General features: G+C 46.5%; 1 protein-coding gene across 5 annotated transcripts in view; it reads left to right on the top strand.

Annotated features, from left to right (window-relative positions):
- Window positions 1-17,451, top strand: part of ZMYM2 (zinc finger MYM-type containing 2) — a 234,337-nt gene that overhangs the window by 51,116 nt on the left and 165,770 nt on the right. For all 5 annotated transcript variants that reach the window (XM_063951650.1, XM_063951649.1, XM_063951651.1 and 2 more), the window contains exon 2: window positions 10,017-10,846. In XM_063951650.1, coding sequence (XP_063807720.1) covers window positions 10,090-10,846 — 757 coding nt within the window. In that variant the 5' untranslated portion in view covers window positions 10,017-10,089. The remainder of the gene's footprint in view (window positions 1-10,016; window positions 10,847-17,451) is intronic.

Raw genomic sequence — 17,451 nt, 5'->3', positions numbered from 1 at the left:
GACGAGGGAAGAGACAGCAACAGGCAGCTCCTTCCCAGGAACAGAAGCCCTCCCCGGCTTCTACAAAAGCCTCAGCATGACGCTGGGGCTTCGCAAGCGGACTCGGGGGCGGTAGGCGGTCGTCTCAAGAATTACAGCGCGCAGTGGGCTCACTCGCAGGTAAATCCCTGGATCCTGCAGATAATATCTCAGGGGTACAGGTTGAAATTAGAGACAGAGCCACCTCGCCGTTTCCTGAAGTCTGCTTTACCAACGTCCCCCTCAGAAAGGGAGACGGTTTTGGAAGCCATTCACAAGCTGTATTCTCAGCAGGTGATAGTCAAGGTACCTCTTCTACAACAAGGGAAGGGGTATTATTCCACTCTTTTTGTGGTACCGAAGCCGGATGGCTCGGTAAGGCCTATTCTAAATCTGAAGTCCTTGAACCTGTACATAAAGAAGTTCAAGTTCAAGATGGAGTCACTCAGAGCAGTGATAGCGAACCTGGAAGATGGGGACTTTATGGTATCCTTGGACATCAAGGATGCGTATCTCCACGTTCCAATTACCCCTCACACCAGGGGTACCTCAGGTTCGTTGTACAAAACTGTCACTATCAGTTTCAGACGCTGCCGTTTGGTTTGTCCACGGCACCTCGGGGCTTTACAAAGGTAATGGCCGAGATAATATTTCTTCTTCGAAGAAAAGGCGTATTAATTATCCCATACTTGGACGATCTCCTAATAAGGGCAAGGTCCAGAGAACAGCTAGAGATGGGTTTAGCACTATCTCAAGAGGTGCTAAAGCAGCACGGATGGATTCTGAATATTCCAAAATCCCAATTAATGCCGACAACTCGTCTGCTGTTCCTGGGGATGATTCTGGACACAGTTCAGAAAAAGGTTTTTCTTCCCGAAGAAAAAGCCAAGGAGTTATCTGACCTGGTCAGGAACCTCCTAAAACCAGGAAAGGTGTCTGTACATCAATGCACAAGAGTCCTGGGAAAAAATGGTAGCTTCTTACGAAGCAATCCCTTTCGGCAGATTCCATGCAAAGGGATCTGTTGGACAAATGGTCAGGGTCGCATCTTCAGATGCACCTGCGGATAACCCTGTCGCCGAGGACAAGGGTATCCCTTCTGTGGTGGTTGCAGGAGGCTCATCTATTGGAGGGCCGCAGATTCGGCATGCAGGATTGGATCCTGGTGACCACGGATGCCAGCCTGAGAGGCTGGGGAGCAGTCACACAGGGAAGAAATTTCCAGGGAGTGTGGTCGAGCCTGAAAAAGTCTCTTCACATAAGCATTCTGGAACTAAGAGCAATCTACAATGCTCTAAGCCAGGCGGAACCTCTGCTTCAAGGAAGACCGGTGTTGATCCAGTCGGACAACATCACGGCAGTCGCCCATGTAAACAGACAGGGCGGCACAAGAAGCAGGAGGGCAATGGCAGAAGCTGCCAGGATCCTTCGCTGGGCGGAGAATCACGTGATAGCACTGTCAGCAGTATTCATCCCGGGCGTGGACAACTGGGAAGCAGACTTCCTCAGCAGACACGACCTTCACCCGGGAGAGTGGGGACTTCATCCAGAAGTTTTCCACATGCTATTAAACCGTTGGGTAAAACCAATGGTGGACATGATGGCGTCTCGCCTCAACAAAACACTGGACAGATATTGCGCCAGGTCAAGAGATCCGCAGGCAATAGCTGTGGACGCGCTGGTAACACCTTGGGTGTACCAGTCGGTATATGTGTTTCCTCCTCTGCCTCTCATACCAAAGGTATTGAGGATTATACGGCAAAGAGGAGTAAGACTAGTGGCTCCGGATTGGCCAAGAAGGACTTGGTACCCGGAACTTCAAGAGATGGTCACGGACGATCCGTGGCCTCTACTTCTGAGAAGGGACCTGCTTCAGCAGGGTCCTTGTCTTTTTCAAGACTTACCGCGGCTGCGTTTGACGGCATGGCGTTTGAATGCCAGATCCTAAAAGGAAAAGGCATTCCGGAAGAAGTCATTCCTACCTTGATAAAGGCAAGGAAGGAAGTCACCGCGAAGCATTATCGCCGTATTTGGCGAAAATATGTTGCGTGGTGCGAGCAGCGGAGTGCTCCGATGGAGGAATTTCAACTGGGTCGTTTTCCTACATTTCCTGCAATCAGGATTGTCTATGGGTCTCAAATTGGGATCTATTAAGGTTCAAATTTCGGCCATATCAATATTCTTCCAAAAAGAATTGGCCTCAGTCCCTGAGGTCCAGATTTTTATCAAAGGAGTACTGCATATACAGCCTCCTGTGGTGCCTAAGGTGGCACCGTGGGATCTAAATGTAGTTTTAGATTTCCTCAAATCCAATTGGTTTGAACCACTAAAGAATGTGGATTTGAAATATCTCACATGGAAAGTGACTATGTTACTGGCCCTGGCTTCGGCCGGGAGAGTATCTGAACTGGCGGCTTTGTTTTATAAAAGCCCTTATTTAATTTTCCATTCGACATAGGGCAGAGCGGCGGACGCGTCCGCATTTTCTCCCTAAGGTGGTATCAGCGTTTCACCTGAACCAGCCTATTGTAGTGCCTGCGGCTACAGACGACTTGAAGGACTCCAAGTTGTTGGACGTTGTCAGAGCCTTAAAAATATACATTTAAAGGACGGCTGGAGTCAGAAAATCTGACTCGCTGTTTATACTGTATGCACCCAACAAGTTGGGTGCACCTGCTTCTAAGCAGTCGATTGCTCGTTGGATTTGTAACAAAATTCAACTTGTACATTCTGTGGCAGGCCTGCCACAGCCTAAATCTGTTAAGGCCCATTCCGCAAGGAAGGTGGGCTCATCTTGGGCGCCTGCCCGAGGGGTCTCGGCATTACAACTCTGCCGAGCAGCTACGTGGTCAGGGGAGAACACGTTTGTAAATTTTTACAAATTTGATACCCTGGCAAAGGAGGACCTGGAGTTCTCTCATTCGGTGCTGCAGAGTCATCCGCACTCTCCCGCCCGTTTGGGAGCTTTGGTATAATCCCCATGGTCCTTTCAGGAACCCCAGCATCCACTTAGGACGATAGAGAAAATAAGAATTTACTTACCGATAATTCTATTTCTCGGAGTCCGTAGTGGATGCTGGGCGCCCATCCCAAGTGCGGATTATCTGCAATACTTGTACATAGTTATTGTTAACTAATTCGGGTTATTGTTTAGGAAGCCATCTTTCAGAGGCTCCTCTGTTATCATACTGTTAACTGGGTTTAGATCACAAGTTGTACGGTGTGATTGGTGTGGCTGGTATGAGTCTTACCCGGGATTCAAAATCCTCCCTTATTGTGTACGCTCGTCCGGGCACAGTACCTAACTGGAGTCTGGAGGAGGGTCATAGGGGGAGGAGCCAGTACACACCACCTGACCTGTAAAAGCTTTACTTTTGTGCCCTGTCTCCTGCGGAGCCGCTATTCCCCATGGTCCTTTCAGGAACCCCAGCATCCACTACGGACTCCGAGAAATAGAATTATCGGTAAGTAAATTCTTATTATATATATATATATATATATATATATATATATATATATATATATATATAGTTAGGACGGCTGGAGTCAGAAAGTCTGACTTGCTGTTTATACTGTATACACCCAACAAGCTGGGTGCTCATGCTTCTAAGCAGTCTATTGCACGCTGGATTTGTAGTACAATTCAGCTTGCACATTGTGGCAGGCCTGCCACAGACGAAATATGTGGATGCCCATTCCACAAGGAAGGTGGGCTCATCCTGGGCGGCTGCCCGAGGAGTCTCGGCATTACAACTTTGCCGAGCAGCTACGTGGTCAGGGGAGAACACGTTTGTAAAATTTTACAAATTTTGATACTCTGGCTAAGGAGGACCTGGAGTTCTCTCATTCGGTGCTGCAGAGTCATCCGCACTCTCCCGCCCGTTTGGGAGCTTTGGTATAATCCCCATGGTCCTGACGGAGTCCCCAGCATCCACTAGGACGTTAGAGAAAATAAGAATTTACTTACCGATAATTCTATTTCTCGTAGTCCGTAGTGGATGCTGGGCGCCCATCCCAAGTGCGGATTGTCTGCAATGCTTGTACATAGTTATTGTTACAAAAATCGGGTTATTACTATTGTTGTGAGCCATCTTTTCGGAGGCTACTTCGTTTTGTTATCATACTGTTAACTGGGTTCAGATCACAAGTTGTACGGTGTGATTGGTGTGGCTGGTATGAGTCTTACCCGGGATTCAAGATCCTTCCTTATTGTGTACGCTCGTCCGGGCACAGTACCTAACTGAGGCTTGGAGGAGGGTCATAGGGGGAGGAGCCAGTACACACCATGTGACCTAAAAAGCTTTTTAGATGTGCCCTGTCTCCTGCGGAGCCCGCTATTCCCCATGGTCCTGACGGAGTCCCCAGCATCCACTACGGACTACGAGAAATAGAATTATCGGTAAGTAAATTCTTATTATTTTAAAGGTAAAGTCGGTACATCTCTATTAGGGAGGCCAATCCCGGGCTGTTTTTTCAATCCCGGGATTGCAGTAGGGATCAGTGAAGAAGGGTGTAGGTAGCGGCGCGGAAGAGAAGGAGGGTGTAGGTAGCGGTGCGGGAGGGTGTAGGTAGCGGTGCGGGAGGGAGGCTGTTAGCACTACACGGAGGGTGGGTGTAAGTAATACCACTTACTATTAGGTGGGCGGCAGCCACAGACAAACGCTGAACGCGGTGGCATTTCAAATGAAGCGCCGGCCGCCAGCCAGAGCTGGCGGACCGGCAGCCAAACGGAAGCGGCCGCAGCAGTCGCTCCTGATTGGCTGCCGCGGTAGCTTCCCTGATTGGCTGCCGGTCCCCCAGCTCTGATTGGCTGGCGGCCGGCGCCACATTTGAAGTGCCGCCGCGTTCAGCGTTTGTCTATGGCTGCCGCCCGCCTAATTATAAGTAGTATTACTTACACACCCACCCACCCTCCCGCACATGCGCAGTGTAATCCCTTGAATCCCTGGATTGGATGCGTCAATCTCAGGATTCAAATCCCGGCATTTTTGGGCTCAAATCCCGGGATCCCACCGATCCCGAGATTGGCCTCCCTAATCTCTACAGACTTCAGCCACAATTGACACGTACCCCACAGCCCTGTTCCTAACACTTACAAATGTGTTGCACTTGTAGCTTGCTTTGCATTCATCCTTTAAGCTTCCCAATGAGGTTGAAGTGAGGAGTCTGTGGCCATTCCATGATTTGAGGCCTGTAGTCTTCTTTTTCTCACATAGCATCTAGGTGTGTTTTGGGTCATTATTTTTCTGAAGGGTGAACTCTTGGCCAACTTAATGTAGACCAGCGTGCATTGCTTGACCCTGCAAAATGCTGCCCCTTCTGGTTGTTGGAAAGGTTGAGTATTTTGAATAGGTAGACATTAGGTTTCAAATTTCCTGCAGCGTTTAGTGCAGGAATGGGCAATTATTCAGGTAGGTGGCCACTTAACAAGCTTAAGTAAACGATTGAGGGCCGAGCACACACACTATGCCATCCACGTTATCATTTTATGCCATTAGACTACTCTACATGGCTTTTTTATGCCATTACACCACTCCACATAAACGAAGAGTAATATGTGTGCTTCTGTGGTAAGAAAACTTCTGGTACAAATGCTCTGCAGTCCCACAAGGGGGACACACTGGCAGGTGTTTACCAGGTGGTGCAAGCATCTTTGAAAATTAATTAATTAGTTTAAAATTGTTAATCTCAAGTTCAAATAAATATAAAGTATTTCAACTTTCTGGTCATAATTGTGAAGTATTACGTTGCCCCTCACTCGGCCATTTCTTAATCCTACCTGGCTGACAGAATGTTTTCTAGGGAGAATACTGAAGTGTGCCAGAGAAGTGGGTGGTAAACAATGGAATTCCAGTGCGATGAGTGTGGGGAATTGATCTTAGCCTTGGTTTTAAGCAGTAGTGGCTGGTTTAAACTACCTTAAACCTAGGGTTTATACCAAATGTTTTTGTTTTTTTATTATGCTGTGACTACAGGTACGGCACTGTGACTGCTCAAAAAAAGCATATTATAAGGGAATCTCCCTGGTATTATTCCACAGTCTTGCTGCTTGTAGTATTCCTTTTGAGTGAGCTGAATCAATGCAGTAAATTCACCCACACACAACAGAATTACATAGTTAATGAGGTTAAAAAGAGGCAAAATGCCCATCGGTTTCAACCTGTAATCGGAGTTCATTATAATGTCCCAATTGAAATAATGTTTTTTATGTTTAGTTATCAACTGTAAATCATGTTCCTCCCAGATTAACAGTCAATATTTTAAATGCTATAACCTTGGATATATTTTTCAGTCAGAAATGTATCCAATCTGTTTTTAAATGTGTGTATATATAGAGTCCGCTATTACCACCTTTTCGGGCAGGGAATTCCAGATCCTTATTGCCCTAACAGTGAAGAACCCTTTCCTACGTTGCGTATGGAATTTTCTCTCCTCTAGCCTGAGCGTGTGACCTTGCGTCTTTATACAGAGTTCTTTTAATAAAACAATTCCTCTGATAACTCTTTGTAATTTCCCTTTATATATTTAAAGATATTGATAATGTCTCCTCTTAGATGCCTCTTTTCTAGTGTATACAATTTCGTCTTTGTGAGCCTTTCCTCATACTCCAGTTCCTCTAGCCCTTTAATCATTTTAGTAGCACGCCTTTGAACCCTTTCGAGTTCACAGATATCTTTTTTTATAATGTGGTGCCCAAAATTGAACACAATATTCCAGGTGCGGACGTACCAATGATTTGTACAGCGGCAGGATTACACTCTCGTCCCTTGTCTCAATTTTCCATTTTATGTACGCTAGCACCTTACTTGCCTTCTTTGCTGCACTTTGACATTGTATACGGTTGTTTAGCCTATTATCAATGAGTACCCCCAAATCTTTTTCCAATACTGTTACCCCTAGATTTTCCCTATTTAATATGTAGGTTGCAAGTTTGTTTTTAGTCCCGAAGTGCAATTAGGGAGTGTGAACCAGATCAGGGAGGTACTAAATCTGCCTAGCATCAGCAAAGACTCCCCTAACAATCCTATAGGACAGAAGAAAACTACAACTAACATTTCCAGTCTTAAAAGGTAAACACCTCCACACATTAAAGAGGCAGTATACAGATAAACATCTTGTGGTTTAAGCTCTTTCATGTGTGTGGTTTTTTTTTCTTCCCCCCCAATTCAAAACCTTCAGTCCTATTGATGAGTGGAAGGAAGGAAAGATTTCTGGCTCTTTTGATGATTTAAGAAATGAGAGCAGAAAAGGAATGTAGAGTCCAGTGCAGATGCGATAGGAATAATCCGTAAAAACTGGTTTTATTGAAAGATGTAAAATAAATCCTATCAAATCCCAATAACATTGGATTGTTAGGGGCAGATTAAATTGTTTCCTGTGCCCCCTGCTGGACATCTATACTAATGGGCATCTATCTGAGTTCTTTGTTGGGGATGCGGTCAAGATCCCGCCGGTCGGAATACAGACACCGGTATCCCGACCGGCACAACCCCGACACATTCTCCCTCTGTGGTTGTCCACGACACCCATAGAGGGAGAATAAATTAGTGTGGCGAGCGTAGCGAGGCACCGTGCCTGCAGCGTGGCAAGCGCAGCAAGTCCGCAAGGGGCTGCGTTGCGCTCGCCCCCCTGTCGGGATTGTGCCGGTCGGGATTCCGGTGTCGGGATTCCGACCGCCGGGATTTCGTACTGATCCCCTTTGTTGCTCCAATCAGATGCCCATTAGTAGTTAAGGCCCCTGTCAGCTTGATTAGGCGTCCAAAGGTATCTGGTAATCCACAGGAATTGTTTATTAATCATTCATTAAGTAATAATCTAGACATGATTAGTAGCACCTGGTTCAAATTTCTCCGATTAGCTGTAGAAGCAGCATTGGTGTACCTACCTTCCTTTGTTTTTTCAGTTTTTATGAACATAGGGGTCGATTCTATTCGGCAACTTAAGAATAGCGCCGGGAATTAGCTCCCGACGCTATTCAATTCAGCTGCTAGTGACCCGCAATTGTTGGGAATTCTTCTCTCATCCCCGGGGGATGAGAAGAAACCCGACAAAAGTGCTGCCTCGCGGCCGGCGCGAAGCTGATTCTGTCGGGAATCAGCATCGCCGTGGGTAGTTAAGTCGGAGAATGTCCTTTCTCCCGACAAAACTACCTGTTAAGTCGGCGAGAACGGGACATCGCCGACTTAACTGGAGCTGAATTGAATAGCGTCGGGAGCTAATTCCCGGCGCTATTCTTAAGTTGCCGAATAGAATCGACCCCAAATATTGGTAAAAATCGGTCTGGAATTTCCATTATTTGTCCTTGTTTCTTAATTTGTAATCCCCGTGACAAAATTGTGAAGTCTTTGAATGCGAGTAGGTCTTCCTGCTCACTTTTTGCAGAAAACTGCAGCAATATTGTAAAAGTATAAAGTATAAAGCCAAACAAAAGACAAATTAACGAGAAACTCCTATGAAGTTCTACATTAGTGAATGGGGAAAAGAGGGTGGTGTAATTGTATTTTTATATTGCTACTTATCAGTTAATTCTAGTTCACAAGTGCTGTCCCAGTGTGTACATGTACAGTGTCGCGTGATTGTGGGACGTACTGTATATTGGTAAACGTATACAATGGGGTCGATTCAATTCGGCAACTTATGAATAGCGCCGGGAATTAGCTCCCGACGCTATTTAATTCAGCTGCTAGTTACCCGCAATTGTCGGGAATTCTTCTCTCATCCCCGGGGGATGAGAGAAGAAAACCGACAAAAGTGCTGCCTCGCGGCCGGCGCGAGACTGATTCTGTCGGGAATCAGCCGCGCCGGGGAGTTAAGTCGGAGAATGCCCGTTCTCCCGACAATTCAACCTGTTTAGTCGTCGAGAACGGGCCATCGCCGACTTAACTGGAGCTGAATTGAATAGCGTCTGGAGCTAATTCCCGGCGCTATTCATAAGTTGCCAAATTGAATCGACCCCAATGTAATACAACAGTCCATTGAGGGTGTTTGGGAAGGTGGAGTGGGTGGCAATTCCTAAACTGAAATATATTAAAACAATAGAACTCCCAAATTAAGGCTTTGAGTTTTCATTAAAAACAAGGGGTGAATGTTAATAGTCTGCAAGCTGCAGGCATCTGTGTGTTTCAGGCAGGTCTGCCTGATATTTTAAAGTAGCATTCATTTAAAATGCAAAACCAGCTTGGTTTTGCTTTTTAAAGGAATGCTAGTTTGAAAAATCAGACCTGCCAGGAACCCACCGATGCCTGCAGCTCGCAGACTATTAAATTTACCCCCAAGTCTTAACTTCCTGAATATTCCATGTCTAATAGAGATATCTATGGGGGAGATTCAGTAGTTTTCACCCTGCAGCGGCTGCTAGATGGTGCCTGACTAAGTTTCGGTTGTTGCTCCGTTTGGACGCGAGTGCTGCGGGGTGACACTTTTCTTCTGTAGACTCATAAGTTTTATAGAAATGTTGAAAAGGTTTAAAATCCCCCCTCCCCCGCCATGTTTTTATTTCTATGTATATGTCATCTCCCAGACTTCTAGTTCCTAATGATAAGGTTTCTGTGCTATATTAGTGGTTAGAGTTGACCAAATACAAAATGTATTATTCATGGTTAAGAAATGTTTTGTGGTCTACTACAGGCAGATTCAATTTGTGGCGTGTGCCCCCCCTACAGGCAATCTATATTCAATTGTTGCTCCAATCAGACGTCCATTAACTGTTGCAGTTATTTATTTATTTTTGTCTTGTCTCGCAGCCTCCAGTGGTACAAGAAGAAAATAAAGATCTTTTAGATGGGTTTAGCTACTTTGCATAGCTAAACCTGGAACTGTCAGGCACGTTAACTAGGAGTCTGATCGAAGAAACAATTGAATAGCTCTGATAGAAACCCATTCCCATAGATGCGTGGCACAGTTGAGAAGCCCATTCGCATAGATGCGTGGCAGTCCAGTTTCTGAATATATTCATCTGGAGCCTGCAATAAAATTTTTATTTTATTATATTTTGATAGGTTACCTGGGATGTTCACTGGCCCTATAGGAAGGTTTGATTGACAAGAAAGTTCTGGACCTCCATCTAATGCAATGGCTACAGGACTAAAAAATGTGGGCAATGCTTTTGGTGGCCCGATGCCCTCCAAACCCTTCCAGAGCACACCCATCGTAGATGACGACGACGATGATGTAGTTTTCATTGAACCTGTACAGATTCCTCCAAATGTCCCACCTGTTACTCCAAGAAGTGCAGGATTTTCTTCATCGAAAAATGAAAAACACAGGTCAGATTCCAAATCGCACTCTTCCAGCAAGGATGCAGAATCTAGCAGGGGAGCAATAGCCGAGACAATCATCATTGATGATGAGGAAGAACCTGAGCCCAGTCGTCTGCATGACAAAAATGCTTCCACTTTTAGCAATCGCAGACTTTTGGACTCCACCAAGTCTGTTAATGTGGATTTTCCATCTCCATCTTGCTTCTCAAGCAACAAACCAAATGCTGGGATGAGTACTGGTATTACTACTGAGCCTGACTCGGAGATACAAATTGCAAATGTCACCACTCTGGAATCTGGAATTAACGCTGTAAGTGATAGTCATCATCACAATTCTGAAAGTCGGGATATGAATCTGATGATCACTCATGTCACATCGCTGCAGAACCCCGGCATGGTAGAGGTGCCTAATGGATTACAGGCAACACATTTTGGTGGCCATCTGCAGACATATCCTTCTCCACTTACCTCACAGGCCAAGTCTGCAACAGGTCCTTATAACCCAGGAAGAATTAATGTTGGTGGTGATGTATTCCAAAATGGGGAATCTGCAACACATCATACTTCTGGTGAGTGTAAAATGTGCAAGTTATCCCTGTATTTGAAATGTGTTACATATTTTATTAGTTTTTTTTTTTTGTTAAGTCTGCTCCATAGTTTCAACAATCAAAACTGGTCATCTGTTAAGAATGTTTAGGTCTTGCCGAAGAGAACAAGAACATATTGGGCGGAATTCAGTTGTTTATCGCGCCCAATCTCCCATCTAAAGAGATTGGGGAGGGGGGTGATATTTTATGATATTTTTTTTTCCGCGCTGATCACACGCTGACAGTCCGGTTTTAGCCGCATAAAACTGTTAAACCCGACTACAATACTTTTTGCGTACTAGGCGCAATGTGAAAAATGTGAAAACCAGTTACTTTTTGCTAATTTCATCTCAACCCCCAGGGGGGGGTGCGAGCTGTAATGCAAGCGCCGGCAGGTGATCGCGCCTGAACGGAGCAACAGTTGAATTGCTCCATTGGGTGCCATCTAGTGGCTGCTAAACAATTGAGTTCCGCCCTATGTTTTGTTCGCCTCTGCTTGGCGCCTGTACTATTAGGCGTCCAATGAATCAATTCAATTGTTTCTCTGTTCCGGCGCCAATTAGTATTGATGCAATTGTTTCTTCATTCAGGCGCAGGGAGACGCATTTCAACTCACAACCCCCGCCCCCAATCCTCCTGCTGGCGAGCTGAATTATGCGAAAAGTGATCCGTTTGGGCACCCAAACGGCACATTTTACTCATCACGCCCAGCACTTTGGACGCGTTTAGCCGTATTACACGGCTAAACTTGGCCTGTCTGGGCGTAGTGTGCACGATAAAACGCAATTGAATATATCCCCTTGCTTTATCAATGGATAGATACACACCCGCCACATCCTCCTATACACCTGATCAGGGAGCAAACGTGCATGCTGTTTTGTATTTATATCATCAGTAGGCTTCATATTATTTGCTCAAACTGCTGGACTTGCTAGTTTTTTATCTTTGGGTGTGTTTTCCCCCACTTTACTGTAGTTTAATGTCCCTGAATCTGCATTAGTTATTTACATATATAGTGTGTATATTAACTGATTGTGGATGGCATGTTCTGCACATGCTAAGAATAGTATAAACATTGGCATGTGCTTATTTTGTTTTATTTTGGATTCTTGTTTCTGGAGCATGTATGAAATCTACTGTTTTGTGGTTTTTTTTTTTTTTTTTTACTGCTGCTAGAATATTTTGCCAGGGCTGACATGTACCATTTAGTCCCTGTAAGACCCCTTCCCCTAACCCAATGTCCCCAAACATGCTACAAACACACATGGGGGTCGATTCAATTCAGCAACTTATGAATAGCGCCGGTAATTAGCTCCCGACGCTATTCAATTCAGCTGCTAGTTACCCGCAATTGTCGGGAATTCTTCTCTCATCCCCGGGGGATGAGAGAAGAAACCCGACAAAAGTGCTGCCTCGCGGCCGGCGCGTGGCTGATTCTGTCGGGAATCGGCCTCGCGCCGGGGAGTTAAGTCGGACAATGCCCGTTCTCCCGACAATTCAACCTGTTTAGTCGGCGAGAACGGGACATCGCCGACTTAACTGGAGCTGAATTGAATAGCGTCGGGAGCTAATTCCCGGCGCTTTTCATAAGTTGCCGAATTGAATCGACCGCACTGACACAGACAGAGAGGGAGAATAGCATCCAACGTGCATGAATATGTCTCTTAAGGGGCATACACACCATGCAATCTGAACTACCGCTGTGGACTATAGAAACCATAGTACATATCGCTCTGTGTGTATACAGCTTGTGATGCGTGTTCCCGCAAGATCGGTATCACAGGATAAAATAGATTGTACACTTTCTAGTCAAAATTGATAGTATAGTCAAAATTGTCCGTAGCAAAAATAGCCCAGAGCCCAGGGCAATTGCATAGTGCAAATCGGCCACCTAGGAACAATTGCACCATGTGTACTGTATGTGCCTTTAGTAATGTACCTACCTGTAGTGGATAAGACCAATTCCAGGCTAGTTCATTCTGTAGAGGGACAGTTGCTAATTGAGCACATACAGATGTAGCCACGCTCATCCATTCTGCAGCTTGATACGCTGTAATACAGCATGGCAAGTGTGCCAGTGGCTAGGACGCGTGCATCTAAGCCACAGGTTGGGTGAGTTTAGCTACATCTGTAGGTGTTGGAGTTGTGGTTTACTGATCATCTGTGTCAGGCCCCTTACATGTGTACCCTCTGATGTCTGTTACAAAGGGGTCGATTCAATTCGGCAAGTTATGAATAGCGCCGGGAATTAGCTCCCGACGCTATTCAATTCAGCTGCTAGTTACCTGCAATTGTCGGGAGTTCTTCTCTCATCCCCGGGGGATGAGAGAAGAAACCCGACAAAAGTGCTGCTTCGCGCCGGGGAGTTAAGTCAATGCCCGAGTTAAGTCAATGCCCGTTCTCCCGACAATTCAACCTGTTTAGTCGGCGAGAACGGGCCATCGCCGACTTAACTGGAGCTGAATTGAATAGCGTCTGGAGCTAATTCCCGGCGCTATTCATAAGTTGCCGAATTGAATCGACCCCAATGTTTCCTTGTAAGCTATGTTCATGTTTTAATGTATCCGAAGCGTTTCATGGGAAAGTATCAAAAATCTCATACCCACGTGTGCTTTTTAATTCTTGTGAATAAATGGAACAGTCTGCTGACCCCATACCTACTATTGGAATACATACTTTTTACCTGCGGACGGGATTCTGGCCGCCAGTATGCCGGCAACAGGGCGAGCGCTAGAAAGCCCCTTGCGGACTCGCTGCGCTCGCCACAGGTTATATTCTTCCTCTATTGGTGTCGTGGACACCCAAGGAGGCAGAATAGCCTGTGGCGCCGGTATTCCGGCTGCGGCAATTCGCCACCTGTCGGGATGCCGGCGTCTGCATTGAGACCGCCGAGATCCCGACAGGCGGTCTTGTGATTGCCTCCTCCACTATCAGCTGGACTAAGACGGTTTTAGTTATGACTGGGTTTCTGTCTGCCCTTGCTTATTTTCTAGTGCTAACAGGTAAATGCATGGCCTTGTTCGCCGTCTAAGGTCATTTCTCTAACGTCCTAGTGGATGCTGGGGACTCCGTAAGGACCATGGGGAATAGACGGGCTCCGCAGGAGACTGGGCACTCTAAGAAAGATTTAGTACTACTGGTGTGCACTGGCTCCTCCCTCTATGCCCCTCCTCCAGACCTCAGTTAAGTTAGAATCTGTGCCCGGAAGGAGCTGGGTGCATTTTAGTGTGCTCTCCTGAGCTTGCTATTAAGAAAGTATTTTAGTTAGGTTTTTTATTTTCAGAGAGCTTCTGCTGGCAACAGACTCTCTGCTACGTGGGACTGAGGGGAGAGAAGCAAACCTACTAACTGCGGCTAGGTTGCGCTTCTTAGGCTACTGGACACCATTAGCTCCAGAGGGATCGAACACAGGAACTTAACCTTGGTCGTCCGTTCCCGGAGCCGCGCCGCCGTCCCCCTCGCAGAGCCAGAAGACAGAAGCCGGCGGGTGAAGCAAGAAGACTTCGAAATCGTCGTCAGAAGACTCCTGTCTTCATATGAGGTAGCGCACAGCACTGCAGCTGTGCGCCATTGCTCCCACACTAACCCACACACTCCGGTCACTGTAGGGTGCAGGGCGCAGGGGGGGGGGGGGCGCCCTGGGCAGCAATTGAGTACCTCCTGGCAAAAAGCAGCATATATACAGCTGGGCACTGTAATATGCATGAGCCCCCGCCATTATTTTTACACAAAATCGCGGGACAGAAGCCCGCCACTGAGGGGGCGGGGCTTCTTCCTCAGCACTCACCAGCGCCATTTTCTCTCCACAGCTCCGCTGAGAGGAAGCTCCCCAGGCTCTCCCCTGCAGAAGCACGATAGAAGAGGGTGAAAAAGAGAGGGGGGGCACATAAATTTGGCGTAAAAACAATATATACAGCAGCTACTGGGTTAACACTAAGTTACTGTGTGATTCCTGGGTCATATAGCGCTGGGGTGTGTGCTGGCATACTCTCTCTCTGTCTCTCCAAAGGGCCTTGTGGGGGAACTGTCTTCAAATAGAGCATCCCCTGTGTGTGTGGTGTGTCGGTACGTGTGTGTCGACATGTCTGAGGTAAAAGGCTCCCCTAAGGAGGAGATAGAGCAAATATGTGTGTGAGAGGGTGTCTTTGTCGACAACGCCGACACCTGTTTGGATATGTGTAAGTGCTAAGGTGATTTTATTGAACAAAAGATTAGAGAACAGACAGGAAATCTACCCATGTCTGTCCCTATGGCGCAGAGATCTTCAGAGTCTCACAATGCTCACTATCCAAAATAATAAACACTGATATCGACATGGAGTTTGACTCCAGTGTCGACGACGATAATGCAAAGTTACAGCCAAAATGGCAGAAAAGTATTCAATATATGTTTATTGTAATAAAATATGATTTGCATATCACTGATGACTCATTTGTCCCTGACACAAGGGTACACATGTTTAAGAGGAAGAAAGCTGAGGTAAATTTCCCTCCTCTCGAGGAAAAAGAGCGTGAATCTCCAGACAAGAGACTGCAGCTTCCCACAAAGAATTCTCAGGCAGTATCCTTTCCCCACTAGGGCCAGGATGTGATGGGAATCTTCCCCTAGGGTGTCACCTTTGCCCAGAAGGTAGCCCTAGCTATTCTCAGGGATCCTGCAGATAGCGTGCACATTCTGGTACACTACTCAGACCGGCGATTGTGTCGGCATGGGTTTATAGCGCTGGGGTGGCGTGGGCAGGTACCTTATCAGCAGAAATTGAGACCCTAGTATGTATATATAGATATAGATAGATAGATAGATAGATATATATATAGATATATATATAGATATATATATAGATATATATATAGATATATAGATATATATATAGATATATATATGTATATATATTAAAGATGCTGTCTTAAGAGATATATATAATCAAACATGCCCAAAGAGACATGAGTATACTGGGTCCTAGAGTCAAAGCTATGTCGATTTCTGCTTGACGTGTCCTGTAGAATATGCAATGGACAGATGATGCCGACTTAAGAGGCATATGGAAGGCTGAGGATTGTGTGGAGAAGGGTTCTCGGACCTGGTCTCCACGGCTATAGCTGGTAATTCTGATATTTTGCCTTATATTCCTGCACAGCCTAGGAAAGCACGACATTATCAAATGCAGCTTTTCGAACAAAGAAACAAGAAAGTCCGAGGTGCGTCCTTTCTTGCTAGAGGCGGGGCCAGAGGAAAGAAGAGCTGCACAACACAGCTAGTTCCCAGGAACAGAAGTCCTCCCCGGCCTCTCTGAAAATCCACCGCATGTCGCTGGGGCCCACTGACGGAGCTAGCCCCGGTAGGGGCACGCTTTCGTTAGTTCTGCAACAAGTGGGTTCGCTCCCTGTTAGATCCCTGGGCAATAGATATTGTGTCTCAGGGATACAAGCTGGACTTTGAGAAGAGGCCTCCTCACTGACGGCCCTGCCGGCTTCCCCCCACGAGAGGGAAACAGGGTTAACTGCAATTCACAAATTGTATCTTCAACAGGTGGTGGTCAAGGTTCCCCTCCTTCGACAAGGAGGGGGTTATTATTCGACCATGTTGTAGTCCCGAAACCAGACGGTTCGGTCAGACCCATATTAAATTTAAAATCCCTGAACATATACCTGAAAAGGTTCAAGTTCAAGATGGAATCGCTAAGAGCGGTCGTTACAAGCCTGAAAGGGGGAGATTTTATTGTGACTCGGGACATAAAGGAGGCATACCTTCATGTCCCCATTTATCCACCTCATCAGGCGTACCTCGGAATTGCGGTACGGGATTGTCATTACCAATTTCAGACGTTGCCGTTTGGTCTCTCCACGGCCCCGAGAATATTCACCAAGGTAATGGCGGAAATGTTGGTGCTCCTGCGGAAGCAAGGTGTCACTATTATCACGTACTTGGACGATCTCCTCATAAAAGCGAGATCGAGAGAGCAGTGGCTGAACAGCGTATCACTTTCTCTGGAAGTGTAACGGCAACACGGCTGGATTCTATATATTCCAAAGTCGCAGTTGGTTCCTACAGCTCATCTGCCTCTCCTAGGCATGATCCTAGACACAGACCAGAAAAGGATTTATCTCCCGATAGAGAGAGCTCAGGAGCTCGTGACACTGGTCAGGAATCTATTAAAACCAAGACAGGTGTCAGTGCATCACTGCACTCGAGTCCGGGGAAGGATGGTGGCATCATACGAGGCCATTCCTTTCGGCAGGTTCCATGAGAGGACCTTCTAATGGGACTTACTGGACAAAGTGGTCCGGATCACATCTTTAGATGCATCGGTTAATCACCCTATCCCCCGGGGCCAGGGTGTCTCTCCTGTGGTGGCTGCAGAGTACTCACCTTCTCGAGGGCCGCAGGTTCGGCATTCAGGACTGGGTCCTGGTGACCACGGATGCAAGCCTCCGAGGGTGGGGGGCAGTCACTCAGGGAAGAAATTTCCAAGGGCTGTGGTCAAGTCAGGATACTTGCCTTCACATCAATATCCTGGAACTAAGGGCCATATACAACGCCCTAAGTCAAGCGGAGTCCCTGCTTCGCAACCAATCGGTGCTGATTCA

The sequence above is a fragment of the Pseudophryne corroboree genome, chromosome 2 (genome assembly GCF_028390025.1).
Source record: "Pseudophryne corroboree isolate aPseCor3 chromosome 2, aPseCor3.hap2, whole genome shotgun sequence".
In the NCBI taxonomy this organism is placed as follows: Eukaryota; Metazoa; Chordata; class Amphibia; order Anura; family Myobatrachidae; genus Pseudophryne; species Pseudophryne corroboree.
The sequence above is the reverse complement of the archived record's forward strand: the minus strand, read 5'-3'. Positions and strand labels throughout refer to the sequence as shown.